Below are 22,965 nucleotides of genomic sequence, written 5' to 3'. Positions count from 1 at the left end.
GCAGCTGTTAAAGGCCTGTTTGCTTTAATTCAGAGTTAATTTATCACTAATGATTCCACCCCTGCTAGCATCTCATGAATGCATTATTCTCCTGCTTTTGTGGCTTCATGCATTAAAGTTTACTGTACCAAAGTGCAATACTTGGGATAGCACGGGAGATGCATTCCTTAAAAGTCAAGCATTATGTGAAACAGCACCATCAGAGACATTGTTGATATAATAGACAGGAAATGCATGCTGATTGGCCCTGAATACACTGCTCCCACTTGTCAGAATGTCTGTCAATCACACCAGGACTAAGAGTAATATAACAATTCAGTGCTAAACAAAACGGATGTTATGCAAGTGTTAAGTAAGAACCAGGGTATGTCCTACTTCAGAGCAGGGTGCAGTCAAACATGCAGACACAGCAGAGTCTTCAGGTGCAACTGTATTTGAGTACAAAGCCATATACAGAATTGTTAGAGCTATCCAGGTCATACACACGAAATACAGCAGTTCAGAGTTACCTATTTACAGTCCATTTTCCTAAAGGCAAAGTCAGTCTATGGTCATGTGCAGTGTTTGTTCCGCCAAGGCCTCCTGCAGTAGCTTCACATTTCACCCACACACAGGTGGAGCTGCATGGAGGCGCTTAAATGGGATTTAGCACCCAATCTGGTTTTGCCGGTTAATTAGGGCATGGCTGCACAGGTGTTCAGGTAGTCATGCTATCACAGTAGTTTACAACTTGCCCTGAACCAACTGTTTGCAGACCTGGCATAGAGCTAACATACTCCTCCTTGGTTCAGGTAAGTTGTAATATACATTATTTACACCTTCAGTCCAAGCATTTTATAGTTATCTATATGCTTAGTTGAACGTTGCACCTTCATTAGTGCATCAGCCACATTCAGGTTTGATTCACAGTACTGGAGCACAATCAAACCATCAGATACACATTGTTTGATATTTTGAAAACGGACGTCAGTGTGTTTGGAGCTCCCCCTAACATCGGGAGATAATGCCATTTTGATGGCTGACTGATTATCCTCCATGACAGTTATAGGTTTTAACATTTGTATACCAAGGTCTAACATCAATTGCTTGTACCACACCATTTCGGAACACATTAAACTTAATGCAGAAAACTCGGATTCGCATGTTGAGAGAGATACATGTCTCTGTTTGACTGATTTCCAGCCTATTAAGGATCCTGCAAGGAAAACAGTCATACCAGAGGTAGATTTTTGTGTCTCTGTATCTGAAGCAAAGCTCGCATCAACATAGGCAGTAAGCTCTAGGTCAGTGTTGGCAAACCTATGGCACACGTGCCAGACGGGGCACGCAGTGCCGTCTCTGTGGGCATGCAGCGCTGAGCCAGGCAGCCTGGGGAGGGGCGCTGAAGCTGCGAGTCACTTTAAAAGAAACGGAGGCTTTTTCCGAGCCCCGTGTGTTGGGAAGGCGGGCTGCTTTCCTCTGCCCCCTGAGCTCACTGCCCTCCTCTCCCTTCACCCCCACCTGTCCCGCATTGGTTTCCCTTTTCAATTTTGCCCGCTCTGCAGGCTTCAGGTCCCTGTTTTTCCCTTCCCCAACTCTCCAGCAGGCTCAGCCAATCAGAATCCAGCAGGCTCCTGGCTTTTTCTGTAGGAATGGCTCAGGGCCCTTCACTGGCAGACCACTAGCCAATCCTGAGCCGCCCTCCTCCTCAGCCATTGCCAGCCTGCCTTTCCCTGAGCAGCTCCCCACTCGGCGCCAGGAGAGGCTTTTCGTCCACAGCAGAAGAGACATCCTGTGTGTCTACTCAGAAGTAAGCCCCATTACAGTGGATGAGGCTTACTCCCAGGAAAGAGTGCCTGGGATTGCAACCTTGGAGCCTGCTCTTGTGCATGTTTACTCAGAAATAAGCCCCATTACAGTGGATGAGGCTTACTCCCAGGAAAGGGTGCCTGGGATTCCAGCCTTGGAGCTACTGCTGTGTGTGTCTACTCAGAAGTAAACCCCAGTACAATGGATGAGGCTTATTCCCAGGAAAGGGTGCCTGGGATTGCAACCTTGGAGCCTGCTCTTGTGCATGTCTACTCAGAAGTAAGTCCCATTAGAGTCAATGAGGCTTACTTCCAGGAAAGGGTGCCTGGGATTGGAGTCTGCTCCTGTGTGTGTCTACTCAGAAGTAAACCCCATTAGAGTAGATGAGGCTTACTCCCAGGAAAGAGTGGCTGGGATTGCAGCCTTGGAGCCCGCTCCTGTGCATGTCTACTCAGAAGTAAGCCCCATTACAGTGGATGAGGCATACTCCCAGGAAAGAGTGCCTGGGATTAGAGCCTGCTCCTGTGCATGTCTACTCAGAAGTAAGTCCCATTAGAGTCAATGAGGCTTACTCCTAGGAAAGAGTGGCTGGGATTGCAGCTTTAGATCCAACTTCTGTGAGTGGGACTTTTTAAAAAAATATATTTTCTTGTTTGAGAAAATGAGCAGTCACAAGATCTTGCAGCCACCCCCTCCCTGACAATAGTTCTTTACCCAGCATGTAATTAGTCTGTGGAACTCTTTGCCACAGGAAGCAGTGATGACAACTTGCCTAGATGCCTTTAAGAAGGGATTGGACAAATTTCTAGAAGAAAAGTTTATTAAGGGTTATAAGTAATAGTGGGTAAAAGATGTTAATGTATGAGTTGTTTTTTCTAAACTAAAACCTCGATATTCAGGTTAAATTGCTGTTTTGGCATTTTGTGATAAATAAGTGGGTTTTGGGTTGCAGTTTGGGCACTCGGTCTCTAAAAGGTTAGCCATCACTGCTCTAGGTCATACTTCAGTACAGAGATATATCGATTGTTTGCTTCAGATATCTCAGTAAGCGTTTGGCGGCTAGCCAGTGCCTTTGGGTAGGTTGGCTTGTAGCCCAGGCTAATAAATTGCATGCTATAGCAATATCAGGTCTGCTCCATTGACTTAGGTACATAAGACTTCCCATTAATGACTTATATATGTTGGGGTCAAACACAGGACTAGGCAAGTCATCTTTATCAAAATCGGCAGTCATAGGAAACTTTACCTCATTACATTGCTCCATATTATATTTTCTGAGCAATCAGGCTATTTTCTCCCTTTGTGAAATCTTATAGCCATTTGACTCCTCACTTATTTCCAGACCAACATAATTGTGGATCTTGCCTAAGTCACACAGAGTGAACTTGCTACTTAAAATATTAATAAGTTCATTGGCTTGTTCAGTACTTTTACAAATTATAGCCAAATCATCAACAAAGCAGACCACTATGCAACTCGGATGGCCTTTGCCTTTGGTAAAGACACACGGGTCAGCTACACCTTGTTTGAACCCTACCCCCTTTAGCACATCAGATAGATATTTATTCCACTCATACCCAGATTGTTTGAGTCCGTAAAGACTCTTCTTTAACAACCAGTTGTCTTTCCCATTACCAGAAGCACCTAGAGGTTTTTTCATGTAGATAGTATGCCTTAATGGTGCATGTAAGTAGGCCGTTTTTATATCTAAATGCCTAATTATACAATTGTCCTTAGCAGCCAGTAGAAGTGCACTATATAATGAACAATTTCTCAGTGTGGGCGCGAACAGTTCATCATAGTCGGTGGCAGCTTGCCCAAAACCTTGTGCAACCAATCTGGCTTTGCACTTAAATTGACCATTAGCATCTCATTTAACTTTAAACATCCATTTACAGCCAACTGCCCCCAGGTGGGAGACCAGTTTCCTCATAAACATTCAATTCATACAATGATTTCAACTCTGAGGCGATTGCCTCTTTCCATCTGCCTGCTCTTCCGTAGGCATGTCATTTATGGACTCAAAAAAGAGTGGTTCTATGGACGCTTGGCAAACAGTTCCTGGTTTGAATCTGTCTGGTTCTTTCCTCTTTCTAGTAGTTCTGCAAGGCAAAATGCTGTCCCTGTCTTCTGGCCGTGGTGCAAGCATTTTGGGTTTGGAGTGTTGTTCGATTATTGACATCAAACAGGCATGCCTGTTTTTTTTAATTGAACCTCTGCATCATTCCAGGTTTTTGTTGGCCACTTCTGCAATGGTTCAAACATCACAAATATCAGTCACAGCCAAATCTACTTACCAAATACCAAAGTCGTAATGCTTAATGGAACAAAGTTTATTATGCCGCTTGTTTTTAAACATACTCTTGTACTCTCCTTAGGATGAGAATAGGCTTTCTAACTGGACCTGCTCCTCTTATTGATAAGGTTATCCAACATACACAGGTGTCAACAGGGCAGCCCAGCACTTTTTCTCAGGTAACACTAATAATTCAAAACTGTGTACACTTACTTGGAAGCATATTCCATTGATATTCATGGGATTTAATTTTGGATAAAGGTATGTAGGATTGGGCTGCAGGTCTAGGTCCATATATGTGGAAGCAAATTCCAGTGTTTCTACAGAGGAAAGCTCCTCCCCCCCTTTCCCCTTCTCTGGTGGGGTCCCTTAGGGCTCTGCTCTCACTCCTTGCTGTTCTCCCTTTATAAAATGTGCCTGAGTGACTTCATCAAATTTTCCTCACCAGCATATACAGACACTTATTCTCCTCTCTCCCCCTGCATGTTCTCCATCCATCCCACCCCATATTTCAAATCGCCTGTCTGATATTTCAGATTCCATATGCCATTGCTGTCTCAGGCTCAGTATGTCATACTCAGTATGTAAGCCCTACACATAGACAGAAGAACCTCTATCAGTGCTCATAGACTGAGTCAAGGTTACCGAGTGATCTTCATCAATGAATGGAGATGTGGGAGAGAGAACCCACATCTTCCTGTTCCCCACTAACACTTTGTCCACTGTACCACATTGTCTTTCAGTTGTTGCCACCACAAAGGATTTTTAAAGTTATGTTTCTATAGGAAATGCTGCAAGCTTTTGAAGGAAGAAGGGTTTGAGGGAAATGAAATCCCCAAGGACTTTATGGAAGAATTGTTTATCCATCTAAAATATTGCCACTAGTAATTTGAACCTAAATTATTAATACATTGAAAACAGTGCCTGCATAAGCATTTTACACAAACAGAATTGTTACTGAGGGTACAAGTCTTGCAGAATAGATACTAAAGACATGAAGTTATAACATAAATTCCAATGTTTTCTGCTTTCTCTCACAGATCCTTCTAGTACAACTTTTTAATAAGTGGGGACAAAAGGGTTTCCTGGAACATGTGGCTAGGTAAGGAAACTATGAAAATACCAGCAAGTTCACAACACATCAGCTGTAAGTGTTATCTATATCAGTTTTATGCACATGTGTAAGAGGTGACTGTGCACAGTGTCTCACAGCCCAATCCTATCATGGATTAGGCCAGCATGCAGAGGACTTTACAACAGTGGAGCACAATTCTGCTGTGGTAAAATGGCCATATCCATTTGGCTCCAGCAGCAGCCATATCATAAAAAACATTTTTGTATGCCTTTGGAACCTCTGTCAGCGGTTCTGTAGTTTCTTCACCTTTAGATCCCTCACTCTTATTTCCTCCTTGAGATCTGCCTGCCTCACCTCTTTGGATGTAATTGGCTGACTTATCCGATGTCAAAGGGAGACTTGGCACATGATGGTTTCACATTGGCTTAGCTGTTGTGACGTCACAGAACACTCGGACAGCCTAGGGATATGAAAGTGCTAAAAAAGAAATTTTATATCAAGGTTCATTATAACCCTTTGTCAAATTCAGCTACAAAACCAGGACACTTTGGTGTCTGAATGAGAAAATATCTGAGAGCCATGAGTATGCTGCCTTGAATTCCATGGAAGAAAGGCAGTATATAGATGAAATAAATAATGATTGCCTATCTACCACTGAGGAACATTTGTCCCTCTGCTGCACATGATTAGAACCATATGTTTTGTTCTTGGCTGGCAGATAAATCCACAAAAATGTCATCATCCAAAATTATTCATCTTGTGTATACTGTTCTTGTGAAGAAATAATGTTGGCCCTTGTCATCCATAGGTTCAACACCTGTGGATTTGATTCACAGTGGGTGCCAACCCCACAACTGAAGAGTCTCCAAATGCCTCCCAGAGATGTCAGAAAGGCACTTTCATTTTTTGGCAAAAACCAGAAATGTCTTTGCTAGGTCTCCAGGAGGTGTTCTGAGACCCAGGAAGGCTGCACGCAGGATTTCCACGCCTTAGTCACTTCCAGTTATGTCCAGGAGGTCCTTTGAGGGCTTTCTCTGAATCCCAGTATCCATGGAAATTGATATTCATGGGGTGGTGGTGATCCCGGAATGGAATGGATCCTGTGTAGATACCAAGGGCCCAGTGAGATTGGGATATTGCAAAGGGCAATATGTGCAAAGGGCAAAATGGCAACTTTTACAGAAGAAACATTCTCAATGGCTTCATTGTGGCATTTTGATTGACTCATTTGCAGGAAATAGAAACATACCTTTTATTTTGGTTTCTAAACCAGGAATGGTCAATTTGCAGCCAAAGGACCAGTTCCAGTTTGCGAAATGAGTTGGTTTTGGAAAACGACCGCAATGCTCTCCTGAAGTGTGAATCTGTTTTCCCATTAAATAGATTTCATTTTAATCAGAGGAACACCTGCCTTCTGCCTTATCCATTTTTTGCTATATTTATTTTAATTATTTATCAAATTTATAGCCCTCCTTTGATGCAAAACTTCTCAGGGTAGCGAACAATATTAAAAGGAAACAACAATAAATAAAGTCATATAAAAGCAATCACACTTAATACAAGTCACAGTAAAAGCCAGATCAGTAATATCCAGCAGGAGCCAATAAAACACAGTACATTAAAAGGTCTGGACAAACAGAAAGGTTTTCATCTGCTGCTGTAATAAATACACATAAATATTCCCTATCCTGGCTCAGAAGCCAACAGAATGTATATGTAAATCAGAGTGCTCAATAAACCATTCACCCCCATATAAAAATGAAATGAGAATAATTGTTCTTTGTTGGCTCCCTCTTCACTCAAATTCTACCTTGGAATATAGAGAAAAAGTCACAGGTTTCAAGTCACTCATTCAAGAGTTGTAATGATTGTGGGTCTGATTGCCAAAGAGAGGCAGCTAAAGCCAGTGGAAGACCTCCTGACACATGAGACAGTGTGCCAAATGCCCTCCCACCTGGTAGCACCACAGTTATTCTGTGTTAGAGAAAGTTGATACCAATGTAATAGTTAAGAACAAAAAAAAAATCCCTCCAGTAGCATAGCTGTGGGGGGGAACCAGTAAGAACTGCAGGCACGCAATGCGCCAACTAAATGGTGCCTCCCGTTTGCCATCTGAGCCATTCCGGGCAGTGACAGTAATGCACAGGTACTCACTGAACCAAATGGCGTCTCATGCACATTGCTGCCCGGAATGGCTCTGATGGCAAGTGGAAGGGGCCACTCACATGCTGCATTGTGGCACCGGCAATACTTACAATTTTGTCCCCCTCTAGCTATGCTACTGAGGCTGCAATCCTAACCACACTTTCCTGAGTGTAAGCCCCATTGAACAAAATAGAACTTCCTTCTGAGTAGATCTGGTTAGGCTTGTGCCCTGAATCTCACTACCTGTTAAATACCAAAATGCATACCAAAGAAAACATATTAATTGGGGGTGAACCATCACACATAATATCAATTGCAGCATCTTTACATAGAACCCATTCAAATAAATGCATTTTGCCTGATAACATGAAACAATAGATTTAGCCACTGTTGCCTTCAAACCAGCTTTCATCTGAACTAAGCAACAGTCCATGGGCACCCAAAGTGTAGATAGTGCACTGCCTGAAATGCTTTTCTAATTATATTAATGCTGTGTGACTTGCTGGGTACAATTTAATGGTAGAGCAATGGCTGATTCGTGACACCCACTTTTGTTCTCTAAGAATGCTTCCATTAATTGTTTGTTTCCAGAGTGGAAGCGTTCTACAAAAAACAGCGGGACACAATGGTTGCTGCAGCAGAAAAACGGCTGAAAGGTCAGTGAACTCAGTTCCTGTTGGAGGAATCTCTTAAAACTGGTTTCCTCCTTTAGGGGGGAAGCAGAGTAGCTTCAGCAGCAGACCTCCCCTCTTGCTGAGAATCAACCCAGGGAGCCTCCCATACCCAGCTGACTGCTAATCAAGAAACACAAACAACATTGGCTGGTTGAAGTTGCAAAGTAGATTCATTTACTCAGGATTCATTGGAAGTAAGATTACAGCATCTGATTGAGATCAGAGGTACTCTAACTTAAAAGATAACAAGGCCCTGAAGCTGCCTTGTCCTGCGCACCATGTGGTCAAGATGGCGTCACCGGCAGAGCCCTGCTGGGAGCGGTGATCTTGTCTGGTCAGTGGTCATGAGGAAGAGAGGGCGTGCTCGGAGAAGAAGGGATACTTATTGTGTCTGGGCCACGCCCCCACATAGGTCCTCCAAAGGGGACAGGTAGGGTCACTGGGCTTAACCCTTTAAATGGACAGTATCCTGCCACCTGTGGAAGCAGACAGAGTTGTACCAACTCCAACAGTTTCATGGGCAATTAGACATAACAATGCATCTGGATAAAAATCAAAAAGGATTCTAAACAGTTATAAAGGAGACACACAAAGGCCAAAGTGATTTTAACCACATCTGTCTTTAAACGGCATCTGCTGTGTCTCTCATGTCTCTTCTATAGCATGCAGCATGGTTTATCAGATTCTTTGTGGAGAGGCGTAACTAGGGCAGAGCCTGAGGGGCACCTGCTCCAAGCACTACATCAGGAGGGGCACACGGTTGCCCTCTGGCTTTGCCCCAGTTACAGAGGAGGCCCTGTTGGCTTTGTGCCCCCGTTCCTTCTCCTGTGGACACAGGAGAATAGACAGGGATGTGACACCACTGCAGCTACAAGCCCTCTTCCGGGGAGAACCCAGAAGTGATGTCACATGACACTATGTCACATGTAATCAAGACGTCACTGCCCCAGGCACTGAGGGGGGGGCCCACTGGGGCAGTGCATTATGCCTCTGTGAACACATCATATGGACAATGTCAGCTGGTGCCGACTGGGTCCTTGAAAATCTCTCTGCCAGATAGAAGTACATTAGATGCTGCACTATGCAGATGCTTCCCTATTTTTAAAAAGGGAAAGAGGGGGGACCCGGGAAACTATAGGCCGGTCAGCCTAACATCCATACCGGGTAAGATGGTGGAATGCCTCATCAAAGATAGGATCTCAAAACACATAGACGAACAGGCCTTGCTGAGGGAGAGTCAGCATGGCTTCTGTAAGGGTAAGTCTTGCCTCACAAACCTTATAGAATTCTTTGAAAAGGTCAACAGGCATGTGGATGCGGGAGAACCCGTGGACATTATATATCTGGACTTTCAGAAGGCGTTTGACACGGTCCCTCACCAAAGGCTACTGAAAAAACTCCACAGTCAGGGAATTAGAGGACAGGTCCTCTCGTGGATTGAGAACTGGTTGGAGGCCAGGAAGCAGAGAGTGGGTGTCAATGGGCAATTTTCACAATGGAGAGAGGTGAAAAGCGGTGTGCCCCAAGGATCTGTCCTGGGACCGGTGCTTTTCAACCTCTTCATAAATGACCTGGAGACAGGGTTGAGCAGTGAAGTGGCTAAGTTTGCAGACGACACCAAACTTTTCCGAGTGGTAAAGACCAGAAGTGATTGTGAGGAGCTCCAGAAGGATCTCTCCAGACTGGCAGAATGGGCAGCAAAATGGCAGATGCGCTTCAATGTCAGTAAGTGTAAAGTCATGCACATTGGGGCAAAAAATCAAAACTTTAGATATAGGCTGATGGGTTCTGAGCTGTCTGTGACAGATCAGGAGAGAGATCTTGGGGTGGTGGTGGACAGGTCGATGAAAGTGTCGACCCAATGTGCGGCGGCAGTGAAGAAGGCCAATTCTATGCTTGGGATCATTAGGAAGGGTATTGAGAACAAAACGGCTAATATTATAATGCCGTTGTACAAATCGATGGTAAGGCCACACCTGGAGTATTGTGTCCAGTTCTGGTCGCCGCATCTCAAAAAAGACATAGTGGAAATGGAAAAGGTGCAAAAGAGAGCGACTAAGCTGATTACGGGGCTGGGGCACCTTCCTTATGAGGAAAGGCTACGGCGTTTGGGCCTCTTCAGCCTAGAAAAGAGACGCTTGAGGGGGGACATGATTGAGACATACAAAATTATGCAGGGGATGGACAGAGTGGATAGGGAGATGCTCTTTACACTCTCACATAATACCAGAACCAGGGGACATCCACTAAAATTGAGTGTTGGGCGGGTTAGGACAGACAAAAGAAAATATTTCTTTACTCAGCGCGTGGTCGGTCTGTGGAACTCCTTGCCACAGGATGTGGTGCTGGCGTCTAGCCTAGACGCCTTTAAAAGTGGATTGGACGAGTTTCTGGAGGAAAAATCCATTATGGGGTACAAGCCATGATGTGTATGCTCAACCTCCTGATTTTAGGAATGGGTTAAGTCAGAATGCCAGATGTAGGGGAGAGCACCAGGATGAGGTCTCTTGTTATCTGGTGTGCTCCCTGGGGCATTTGGTGGGCCGCTGTGAGATACAGGAAGCTGGACTAGATGGGCCTATGGCCTGATCCAGTGGGGCTGTTCTTATGTTCTTATGTTCTTATGTTCTTATGCACTGCCGCGGTGGCTCGGAGAAGATGATACCCACAAATAATTTTCTACAGCACCTTCTTAACCAAGAAAACTGTTAGACTTGCCCTTAAGTATGTTCTTTTATCCCCAGTTCAGAAGATTAGAGACTCAGAAATCCTGAAAACCAGAGTTCAGATGCATTGCATCAGGTGACTCCAATGCAGGGTCTGCAGGCATATGTGCGCTACAGAGATGTTCAGTGGTACCTGCCTATCTACCTGCTGCTGCTTCATTGCCACCCAACCTTTGCTTCACCTGCTTCATTTGTATGGACAAATGGATTGGTATAAGATGTGTGCATGTTTGAATGCAGAGACCATGGCAGGAAGTTGTAAAATAGCTTTCAGGTCATATAGTAATTTCAGGAGTATACTAAACAAAGTCTGCAATCCTGTAAACCTGGGAGTAAGTCCCACTGAACTCAGTGGGCCCTCTGGGGGAAATGAAGAAACAACAGGATGCTAAACAGCAACCATAAACTCAACTATGGTGCTTATTCACTTGATCTGGTTGTGTGAATTGGCCCTCTAAGCTTTCAAGGACAGGGTGCACTAAAAACAAAGGCATGCATATGATCATTGTGGACAGCTGCAACATGAGAATGCAAGAAACTCTTTCAATACCTAGTTGAAGAGGCAGGACTTAATTTGCACCCACTGCCTTTGTCATAATTGTTGAATACATTAAGAACATAAATTCTTGAGAACATCCCTCAGATGCTTTCCTGTAATTGTTATGTTTTCTCTTCCAGATTTAGCAGAATGGTATGTTCCTAATGCTGGAATGTTCTTGTGGATTAAGATTAAGGGCGTCTCTGACACATACCAGATGATCAAGGAAAAAGCACTGGAGAGAGGGGTAAGGAAAGCCTATTATTCTAACTAGGTTTAACATAAAAGAGGCCCTGTTGACAGTGGGAAAGGCTGCAACTATTCTTGTGTGTGATTAGTACTATCACATTCATGAGTTTATGTAACTCAGCACTGGATTGCATCTTTTCACCTCAAAGCAAGTAACAGTCTAATTCTATTCACTACCCCGCTCCCTCCTGGTCAATTCAGCAGTGCCAAAATGGCAACTACTGCATCCTATGATGTGGGGGTCTCCTCTGGGTAAGGAAATAATCATTCCCTTATCCAGGAGTAAGCCCCCACAACATGGAGACATCCATAGAATCATAGAGTGGGAAGGGACCTAACAGGTCATCTAATCCAACCGCCTGCCTCAGGCAAGAAATCCTCTTAGAGCATCTCCAACAGGTACTTGTCAAGCCTCTGCTTGAATATCTCCAGTGAGGGAGAGTCCACCACCTCTCTGGGCAATCTGTTCCCCTGCCAAACTGCCCTGACCGTCAGGCATTTTTTCCTGATGTCTAATCAAAATCTCCTCTCTTGCAGTTTGTACCCATTTCCCCTAGTTCAACTTTCAGAGACAGCTGAGAATAAATTATTCCCTTCTTCCATATGACTGCCCTTTAGGTATTTGAAGACAGCTATCATATCCCCTCTCAGCCTTCTCTTCTCCAGGCTGAACATGACAAGTTCCCTCAACCTTTCCTCATAGGGCTTGTCCTCCAGCCCCCTGATCATCCTCATCGCTCTCCTCTGAACCTGCTCCAGTTTGACTGCATCTTTCTTAAAGTGGGGTGCCCAGAATTGGACACAATACTTCAGGTGAGGTCTAACCAGTGCAGAGTAAAGTAAAAATTGTAATAACAAAATAGCAAGTGCAGGTCCATGTGGACCTACGCCTGCAGAATTGGGTCCAGGAAGGATACTGGTGGCCCTGGACCTGATTCACCCATCTCCCACCCCATCGCCATCCTCCCCCATTCCATTTTGCCCCCTTCCTGCCCCATTCTGCCCTTCCATCAACCCTCCCACATTTCACACTGACTTACTTTTGTTAGCAAGCAAATAGAAGAAATGACGTCATGGGTAGAAAGGTGCATGACTTCTCACTGGCATTCCCAGTAGCGCAATGACTAGTGTGCTAATGGAGTACCTTTTGCAACTGGCACTGACTGCTTTGTGGCAGTCTGTACCAGTGGAAGAAAAGACCCAGCAACAGCCGGTGAGTTTAAGATTAGGCTCTTGATCAGTCAGTATGGATCTCAATTTCTTTCATTTGCACAGTTATAAAAGTATCATTCCTCTATATTGGCAACCTTCAGTCTCGAAAGACTATGGTATCGCGCTCTGAAAGGTGGTTCTGGCACAGCGTCTAGTGTGGCTGAAAAGGCCAATCCGGGAGTGACAATCCCTTCCACACCGGGAGCAAGTGCAGTCTGTCCCTGGTCTGTCTCCCTGGCTATGGGCCTTCCTTCTTTGCCTCTTAGCCTCAGACTGTTGGCAAAGTGTCTCTTCAAACTGGGAAAGGCCATGCTGCACAGCCTGCCTCCAAGCGGGCCGCTCAGAGGCCAGGGTTTCCCACTTGTTGAGGTCCATCCCTAAGGCCTTCAGATCCCTCTTGCAGATGTCCTTGTATCGCAGCTGTGGTCTACCTGTAGGGCGCTTTCCTTGCACGAGTTCTCCATAGAGGAGATCCTTTGGGATCCGGCCATCATCCATTCTCACGACATGACCAAGCCAACGCAGGCGTCTCTGTTTCAGCAGTGAATACATGCTAGGGATTCCAGCACGTTCCAGGACTGTGTTGTTTGGAACTTTGTCCTGCCAGGTGATGCCGAGGATGCGTCGGAGGCAGCGCATGTGGAAAGCGCTCAGTTTCCTCTCCTGTTGTGGGCGAAGAGTCCATGACTCGCTGCAGTACAGAAGTGTACTCAGGACGCAAGCTCTGTAGACCTGGATCTTGGTATGTTCCGTCAGCTTCTTGTTGGACCAGACTCTCTTTGTGAGTCTGGAAAACGTGGTAGCTGCTTTACCGATGCGCCTGTTTAGCTCGGCATCGAGAGAATGAGTGTCGGAGATCATTGAGCCAAGGTACACAAAGTCATGGACAACCTCCAGTTCATGCTCAGAGATTGTAATGCAGGGAGGTGAGTCCACATCCTGAACCATGACCTGTGTTTTCTTCAGGCTGATTGTCAGTCCAAAATCTTGGCAGGCCTTGCTAAAACGATCCATGAGCTGCTGGAGATCTTTGGCAGAGTGGGTAGTGACAGCTGCATCATCGGCAAAGAGGAAGTCACGCAGACATTTCAGCTGGACTTTGGATTTTGCTCTCAGTCTGGAGAGGTTGAAGAGCTTTCCGTCTGATCTGGTCCGGAGATAGATGCCTTCTGTTGCAGTTCCAAAGGCCTGCTTCAGCAGGACAGCGAAGAAAATCCCAAACAAGGTTGGTGCAAGAACACAGCCCTGCTTCACTCCGCTTCGGATGTCAAAAGGGTCTGATGTGGAGCCATCGAAGACAACAGTGCCCTTCATGTCCTTGTGGAAGGATCTGATGATGCTGAGGAGCCTGGGTGGACATCCAATCTTGGGGAGAATCTTGAAGAGGCCGTCTCTGCTGACCAGGTCGAAAGCCTTTGTGAGATCTATGAAGGCTATAAAGAGTGGCTGTCGTTGTTCCCTGCATTTCTCCTGCAGTTGTCTAAGGGAGAATACCATATCAGTGGTGGACCTGTTGGCTCGGAATCCACACTGCGATTCTGGATAGACGCTCTCTGCAAGTACCTGGAGCCTCTTTAGTACAACTCGGGCAAACAGCTTTCCTACAACGCTAAGGAGAGAGATGCCGCGGTAGTTGTTGCAGTCACCCCTGTCACCTTTGTTCTTGTACAGCGTGATGATGTTTGCATCCCTCATGTCTTGAGGTACTCCACCTTCTCTCCAGCAGAGACAGAGGATTTCATGCAGCTCAGTGACGATGATCTCTTTGCAGCATTTTAGGACTTCAGCAGGGATGCTGTCTTTTCCAGGTGCCTTGCCAAAGGCAAGGGAGTCCAGGGCCACGTGAAGTTCTTCTAGGGTTGGTTCACTGTCAAGCTCTTCCAGCACAGGCAGGCACTCAATGTTGTTCAGTGCTTCTTCGGTGACTACATTTTCTCTGGAATATAGCTCAGAGTAGTGCTGCACCCAGCGTTCCATCTGCTGCGCCCGATCCTGGATGACCTCGCCTGTGGCAGACTTCAGAGGGGCAATTTTCTTCTGTGTTGGACCTAGGGCCTGCTTGATACCATCATACATCCCCTTGATGTTGCCCGTGTCAGCTGCTATCTGTATCTCGGAACAGAGCTGGAGCCAGTAGTCGTTAGCACATCTCCTGGCAGTCTGTTGGACTTTGCTGCGAGCAGTTCGGAGGACCTGCAGGTTGCGCTCACTGGGACAGACCTTGTATGCTGCTTGAGCTCTCCTCTTTTCCTCAATGACTGGTGTCAACTCCTCAGAGTGGGCTTCAAACCAGTCTGCCGCCTTGTTGGTCTTCTTGCCGAATATGGACAAGGCGGTGTTGTAAACGGTATTCTTGAAATGTTCCCATCTGCTGGATGCGTTTGCGTCGGCCGGGCCTGGAAGAGATTCCTCAAGCGCTTGTGCAAATTCCTCCACTTTTCTCTGATCCCGGGTCTTGCTGGTATCAATGCGAGGTCTTCCTTCCTTTTTCGTGTGATACAGTCGCTTTGTTTGCAGTTTCACTCTGCTGCACACCAGGGAGTGGTCAGTGTCGCAGGCAGCACCATGATAACTGCGTGTGATCTTGATGCTGGGAAGGCTGGAGCGTCTGGTGAGGATCAGGTCGAGCTGGTGCCAGTGCTTTGATCTTGGATGTCTCCAAGAGACTCTATGTTGGGGCTTTGTGTTGAAGAATGTGTTGCTGACACAGAGACCGTGATGACAGCAAAACTCTAGCAGGCGTTGGCCATTTTCGTTCATCCTCCCAGTGCCAAACTGACCTAAGCAAGTGGGCCATGAACTGTTATCAGCACCAACTCTAGCATTGAAATCGCCGAGGATGAACAATGGCTCTTTTACAGGGATTTTCTTGACAGTGGTGGCCAGGTCATCATAGAATTTGTCTTTGGCTTCTGCTGGAGACGACAGAGTTGGTGCATAAGCACTGATGAGAGTGATAGGTCCTGCTGATGACTGGAGCTGCAGGGACAAAATTCTTTCACTTCCCACAGTAGGTGGGATGATGGATTTCAGCAGGGTATTTCTGACCGCAAAGCCAACGCCATGTTCCCTGGTTTCGTTTGGTGGTTTTCCCTGCCAGAAAAATGAGAAATTTCTCTCCTTGACAGATCCGGAATCTGGCAGCCTAGTCTCTTGAAGGGCGACGACGTCCATCTGCAGTCTGCTCAGCTCCATGTCGATGACAGCTGTTTTGCGTGCGTCGTCTATTTCTTGCAGGTCATCAGAGAAGCCAGGTGTCATTGTCCTAACGTTCCAGGTGCCCAGCTTTAGGGCAGTAGTTTTCTGTTTTCTGTTGCATGGTGCAGAGTTGTCGATCCGCTTGTCGGTTTTCACCCTAAACCCCACGCACCCCATGAGGTTAACGGACCGTGGCGAGGCAACACCTTACTGGCTGGGGACTGCCCAGCTTAAGGCGGGCGGTAGCTGCCCAATGAGATGCAATGATCTCTCCCACCGTCGGAAGCAGCCCCTGGCGTCATGCTCTACGCCAATCGAGCAAAGACTTATAACCGGTAAACTGCTGCTTCCCGTGTTGTGCCGACGCCGTATGGCGAAGTTGGAGTGTCCTCTCCAGTGCGCGAAGCCTGGGTAAAGAAGGTATGGAGGATAGGCTGTTACCCATGCAGCAAATCCCCCCTCTCCACGTCGCTGGAATGGTCCAATGGAAAGGCAGAAGCCAATACGGTTGGTTCCAGCGGCGTCGCAGGAGTTGCCAGAACGTGACTGTGTTCAGCCATGAACTGCCTAAGGGACTCCGGCTCCTGATTTTGCCTCGAGGTTGACTCCTGAAGCCTTTTCCAGAACTGGATGTAGCCACAAGGCAGTGGAGGTTTGGGATCAGAGTTTCCTTCTCTTAGATGAGCTGCCTTCCTAGGCTGACGAGTCCCATCTACCCATCTATCATTCCTCTACTAGAGTAGAAAAGGTATTTAAATCTGATGATGAGTGGTAAAGAAAAGAATCTCCCAGACCCAGAATGTTTTAGGTTTGCAGAAATTTGGGATTAGAACAGAAAAATATACCTGAAAGATGTAAATGTCTACCCAGAAGTCCAATCCTGCAAGCCTTCATAAATTTATTGTAGCAGTTGCTTTTGACTTTATAATTTTGTATTTTTCTCCTTTTTAAAAAAAAAATCACAAATCATATTATGAGCAATAAAAACATCCTCTTTTTAGTGAGTCTGTATAAACATAAGGCAGCAGTCATGCCTGAAAATTAAATATGTGGTAAGTAGAAGTCTGGGAATGACCTTGTTTCATGAGTTTTCCTCTTGCCTGGTTTAATATGTATGGAAGAGGTTGATCCTCTGCACACCCACCTGCAATAAAACCTGCCTTGCATTCACTTTGGTATGAAAACATATGGAGATAATAAATGTGAGATGCTATGTTTATGCTTTAGAAGTGGTCTTTCAAAATCTGCATGCACAATCATAATAAAAGCAATTAATGTTTTAGGTGTCTTTTGTTCCTGGGTGTGCTTTTATGTTTGAATCTACACAACCATGCCCCTATGTCAGGGCTTCCTTTTCTTATGCTTCTGCAGACCAAATGGACCAGGTAAGTACTGTTTGTTCTATTATTGCTCATAAAGAAAGAGAAAACCAATAGGATGAAGAGACTGAGAATCTCAAGTTTGAATCAGGAAATCTATCACAGGTCCAATCCCACCTCTGCTATGAATTCATTTCAGGGCCTCAAGGCACAGCCTCTTAGAGCACAATCCTATGCATGTCTACTCAGAAGTATTTCCTTTTGAGTTCAATGGGGCTTACTCCCAGGAAAGGATTGTAGTCTAAGCCTCTCAGCTGAAGTATGAGAATCATCATCTTACAGGTTTATTGTAAGGATTACAATAATATGAATGAAGCACTTGAACACTCAGAATGAAGAGTTCCATACTAGGGATTCCCAAACTACAGCCTGAGCCTACAGATCTCATCCAGACCACCAACACATTTCAACCAATCTGTGGAACACAGTGGTATTATAATTTGTGGCAGTCCCCCCACCTCTTCCTCTTCTTCCCCCAACCTCACAAGTATCTGTTCTCCAGAAGAGACTGTAGAACTGGGTTGCTCACACTGAGATGATGAGATGAGAGAGAGAGAGAGAGAACACAGCCCTATGATTGCAAATATTGCAAAGATTGTTCTGCTGCTGGGAAAATTCTTAGGAATTATGTACAACGTGTATATATTATTTCCTATAATTAATCCACTACAGCTTACCATAAGACCAAGAATGAGCAATGTGACTGTGGCAACTGAAAGCTATAGCAACCAAATTTGTGCTATACAAATGCTGAATGCTATTATGATTTATTTGGAACAAATCTTGATATCTGGATAGTGGATAAAAACATGACCCGTAATCCAGTACAGAGGCAGACTTAAGCCAGCTGAGATCAATATCCTTAACGATGTCTGACACAGAGTTGAATTGTGGTTCTTGGTTTGTTGATGTGCAGCAAATGTCTCCCTTGAAACAGAGTTAGATGATTGCCCAGGGCAAAGATATTTCTCATTTCATTGAATGGTGCTGGAATAGTCATACTAGTGCTGGATTGTGACTAGCCTTTCCGAGTCATTTCCTGCTTAATGAGATAATGTCATTTTTGGCCCTCAGCAGGCACCATGAATGCTAACTTTGGCCCTTTGTATGAAATCCAACAGGGTTTCATAACCCTGGCATAACCCAACAGGTAGATGATACCTGAAGGGGTAACAACAGTAACCACTGTATACCTGTTATAGAATGGTTTTTTGTTCTCATGGTGCACATGATCAAGCCACAAACTGATTCAGGCCACTTCTCTGTACATTTCTGCCAAAAGTAACATTCTGAACCTATTTTATTGAAAATCACTGGCTCAGATAAATAAGCCTCAATGGAAACATCTGAATATTTACCAGACTCATTGATTTGAAGATTTCAATTTAAGTGCAAATTGTTCCTTTTATATGTTTATGCATAAAATTCTGTTACAACAAGTAAGACTATGTGATGTGCATAGCAAAGGAGAAATATCAATCAGAGTCTGCTTCTGGATGGTTGCATTAAAAAGGGAGGGAAAAAAGTTTGATTGTCTTTTTCTGCACTAAAATGGTTATGGGTTTCCCAATGTTCCAATAAAGGTGTTATGGGTTTCCCAACACTCCAAGTTCTCTAAGAATTTTAAACTACAATAAATGCCAGATGAATTTACAAAGCAGTAGTAGTTGGTTGCCCTCTTCCTGAACTTTAAGAACCAGGTTCAACACTTTAATACCTAGTGACAGGTTTTACATTTTATGGTTGTGTTTAAAGTGTTTTCCTAGTTACCCGTTTTGTTCAGTTCAACTAGCTGAAATAATCAGACCAAAACCAAGAAGATTTGAAAAAAGAAAGGCACCCAGCAGTGAGTTGTCTCAAATGTGACCTACAAAACATCATGATCTTCCTCTAAAGTACATAGGGGCATTGGTGTTCCTAGAAGGGGGCAGGCAAAACACTAAGGGTGCAATCCTCCTAACCCACTTTCCAGCACCGACATAAGGGTAATGTAACTTCGAAGTAAAGGAACAAACATTGCCATGCCTTGAGGAGGCCTCTGTGACTGTGTCCCAACTGCAGGATGCAGCACATGCCCCACTAGCACAGCTATGCCAGTGCTGAAAAGTTGGTTAGGACCTAACCCCTTATGTCATTGCTTTCCAGCACTGGCATAGCAGTGCCAATGGGACATGTGCTGCATCCTGCAGTTCGGTGTCACTCACGGAGTCCTCCTCAAAGTAAGGGAATGTTTGTTCCCTTACCTCAGAGCTGCATTGCCCTTATGTCACTGCTGGAAAGCACTGACATAAGGGATTAGGATTGCGCCCTAAGTTTCTTTAGGTGCCTGGTCGCTGGTGTAAAGTGGCCCCTCCTCCTCACCTTTAGAGCCAGTCCTGACTGCAAAAGCTTTTTGACTCTAGAGGCGAGGAGGAGGGGCCACTTTACACGAGCAGCCAAGCATCTGAAGAAACTTAGTGTTGTCCCCCCTTCAGGAATGCCAGTGGATGTGATTGGCCTATCCTAATTTTGTCAGATATATAGTTACCACTAAAACTGGAACTTGATTTTTAAATTGTTTATGGCATATGCCTATCTTTCTCCTTCTGATCACTCAGAGCCCTAGTTCAATGGTCACTTGTGCTGCAAATTTCTCTTTCACCGAATTACTGTTCAAAACAGGTCATTTATTCTTAGCCCTGGCATTTAAAGAATGGCTGCTACCCAACAGCATGATAATTCAGTATATTTTCTGATCTAATGCAGCCAAGAGTCACTGTTATTGTTATAACAATACCCCTTTTCACTTCTTGGACTTATGCCAGCTATATAGATAGCATAGTTCCAAGGAGATGCATAGGCAACCAGGAGGCCTATGGAGAGATATGGGCAAAATATATTCAGCCCCCCAGCACTGGATGAAGCGCATGCTTCACTGGTACAGTTGCACTGTTGCCAATGGTCAGGAATAGGGTTGAGTAGTTAGAGACATTTCTAATGAACAAATATAACACTAATATTTGTTTATTAGAAATGCCCTGTTGTCCTGTTTGTCCTGTTATTCCATTAATATCACGAGAGGCAATCCACTAAGCAATGATGTTTAATTAGCAGACAGCACTACCAGTGAAAATGCTGTAAGGGTCAGCAAAATGGAACTATACAGCCAAGCAATTAACTCCTCATTAAGCACCTGGAGGGTGATGCTTCTTAACTGCTGTTTCTGACCTACTCACTATCAACATATCCTGTCTAGGCTCGTTCCCTGACGAAGTTCTTAAAAAGTTGCAGAGCAAAACATTGGACCTTTTTTGATCTTTTTAACAACATGGATGTTGATCCTTTGACACAACCATGATCTTCCCACCTGGACATGTTAAAATGTTGGATTACTGCTGGCCATGAAAACCTACAGATACAGTGCATTCTGTTATTTACTTTCAGTAGTGGTTCAACCCAATCCCAAAACTAACATGCTTTTCCTCATCTATGTCTTCCTTAAAAGGAGCAGGCTCAATGTAATTCCAGGTGTAAAGTGCTGAAAGAAGAAAAGAACAGGAGCAGGAGTATTACAATGGGAGATTAGTTCAATAATGCTGCCTCTTGTCAGGATAGAAGATAATCATTTTCTTTATGTATTTTTTAATTGTGCCCTTGTTCTTTTATTCAGGGATTCCGGTTGTTGGCTGAACTCATAAAGGAAGAAGTGAAGTGAATGTCTATGGCAAACTGGCATTGACCATTGACCCCATGGCTGACATTCAAAAAATGTGCCTCTGATCTCGCTGAGCGAGCAGCTAAATCTGTAAATCATTGATTTCACCCCTGCCTTCCACACTGTTCTAATTACTATGCAGTTGCTTTTGTAAAGGTTGCTTTAGCAGGACCAATAATTGCTGAGTAATAAGCTACTTTGGTACTTCCATACGCATTATATCAAAACTGCTGGATTCTCAAAACTATCATGAAGGCAGAAATATTACCCATTTCCAGCAATGGAGTCCACTAAAAAAGTGAAGTACCTAACCCAACATATGCAAGTTATGTGATGATTAAGGATTAGTAGTTGGCAACCTTCAGTCTCGAAAGACTATGGTATCGCGCTCTGAAAGGTGGTTCTGGAACAGCGTCTAGTGTGGCCGAAAAGGCCGATTCGGGAGTGACAATCCCTTCCACACTGGGAGCAAGTGCAGTCTGTCCCTGGTCTGTCTCCCTGGCTATGGGCCTTCCTTCTTTGCCTCTTAGCCTCAGACTGTTGGCCAAGTGTCTCTTCAAACTGGGAAAGGCCATGTTGCACAGCCTGCCTCCAAGCGGGCCGCTCAGAGGCCAGGGTTTCCCACTTGTTGAGGTCCACTCCTAAGGCCTTCAGATCCCTCTTGCAGATGTCCTTGTATCGCAGCTGTGGTCTACCCATAGGGCGCTTTCCTTGCACGAGTTCTCCATAGAGGAGATCCTTTGGGATCCGGCCATCATCCATTCTCACGACATGACCGAGCCAACGCAGGCGTCTCTGTTTCAGTAGTGCATACATGCTAGGGATTCCAGCACGTTCCAGGACTGTGTTGTTTGGAACTTTGTCCTGCCAGGTGATGCCGAGAATACGTCGGAGGCACCGCATGTGGAAAGCGCTCAGTTTCCTCTCCTGTTGTGAGCGAAGAGTCCATGACTCGCTGCAGTACAGAAGTGTACTCAGGACGCAAGCTCTGTAGACCTGGATCTTGGTATGTTCCGTCAGCTTCTTGTTGGACCAGACTCTCTTTGTGAGTCTGGAAAATGTGGAGCTGCTTTGCCGATGCGTTTGTTTAGCTCGGTATTGAGAGAAAGAGTGTCGGAGATCGTTGAGCCAAGGTACAGAAAGTCATGGACAACCTCCAGTTCATGTGCAGAGATTGTAATGCAGGGAGGTGAGTCCACATCCTGAACCATGACTTGTGTTTTCTTCAGGCTGATTGTCAGTCCAAAATCTTGGCAGGCCTTGCTAAAATGATCCATGAGCTGCTGGAGATCTTTGGCAGAGTGGGTAGTGATAGCTGCATCGTCGGCAAAGAGGAAGTCACGCAGACATTTCAGCTGGACTTTGGACTTTGCTCTCAGTCTGGAGAGGTTGAAGAGCTTTCCATCTGATTTGGTCCGGAGATAGATGCCTTCTGTTGTAGTTCCAAAGGCCTGCTTCAACAGGACAGCGAAGAAGATCCCAAACAAGGTTGGTGCAAGAACACAGCCCTGCTTCACGCCACTTCGGATGTCAAAGGGGTCTGATGTGGAGCCATCAAAGACAACAGTGCCCTTCATGTCCTTGTGGAAGGATCTGATGATGCTGAGGAGCCTGGGTGGACATCCAATCTTGGGGAGAATCTTGAAGAGGCCATCCCTGCTGAAGATTGGAAGAAATCTCAATTCTGCCTCCCTGGTCTGCTATTCTCAAAGGCATGAGTTCTACAGCAGTGATTATTTGAGTCATACGTTTTCACACCTTATAAGACTCCAGTATCCCTAGCAAAGTTATATACCTTTGCATTCACCCCCTCTAGTAGTCCCTCTCTAAAATATCCATGACCAGTGGTAATGACCACTGGTATACGTGCAAACTGCACAAGGCTCTGGGTATTTTGCTGGCTAAAGCAGAGCAGCAAATGGTGTGTCCTGTCTCCCCCACCACCATCTTTCCCGCCACCCTCTTTCTCTGTTAAACTCACACAGCACAAT

At 45.2% G+C, this 22,965-nt stretch overlaps 1 protein-coding gene across 1 annotated transcript in view; it reads left to right on the top strand.

Annotated features, from left to right (window-relative positions):
* Positions 1-20,974, top strand: part of LOC136656062 (kynurenine/alpha-aminoadipate aminotransferase, mitochondrial-like) — a 31,660-nt gene extending 10,686 nt beyond the window's left edge. Inside the window, exons 8-13 of the mRNA XM_066632900.1 lie at positions 4,167-4,263; positions 5,125-5,186; positions 7,896-7,960; positions 11,383-11,489; positions 17,185-17,286; positions 20,930-20,974. Coding sequence (XP_066488997.1) covers positions 4,167-4,263; positions 5,125-5,186; positions 7,896-7,960; positions 11,383-11,489; positions 17,185-17,286; positions 20,930-20,974 — 478 coding nt within the window. The remainder of the gene's footprint in view (positions 1-4,166; positions 4,264-5,124; positions 5,187-7,895; positions 7,961-11,382; positions 11,490-17,184; positions 17,287-20,929) is intronic.
* Positions 20,975-22,965: the final 1,991 nt, after the last annotated feature.

This window comes from Tiliqua scincoides, chromosome 6 (assembly GCF_035046505.1).
Source record: "Tiliqua scincoides isolate rTilSci1 chromosome 6, rTilSci1.hap2, whole genome shotgun sequence".
Lineage (NCBI taxonomy): Eukaryota > Metazoa > Chordata > Lepidosauria > Squamata > Scincidae > Tiliqua > Tiliqua scincoides.
Note: the sequence above shows the minus strand (reverse complement) of the source record. Positions and strands in the feature narration are given on the sequence as shown.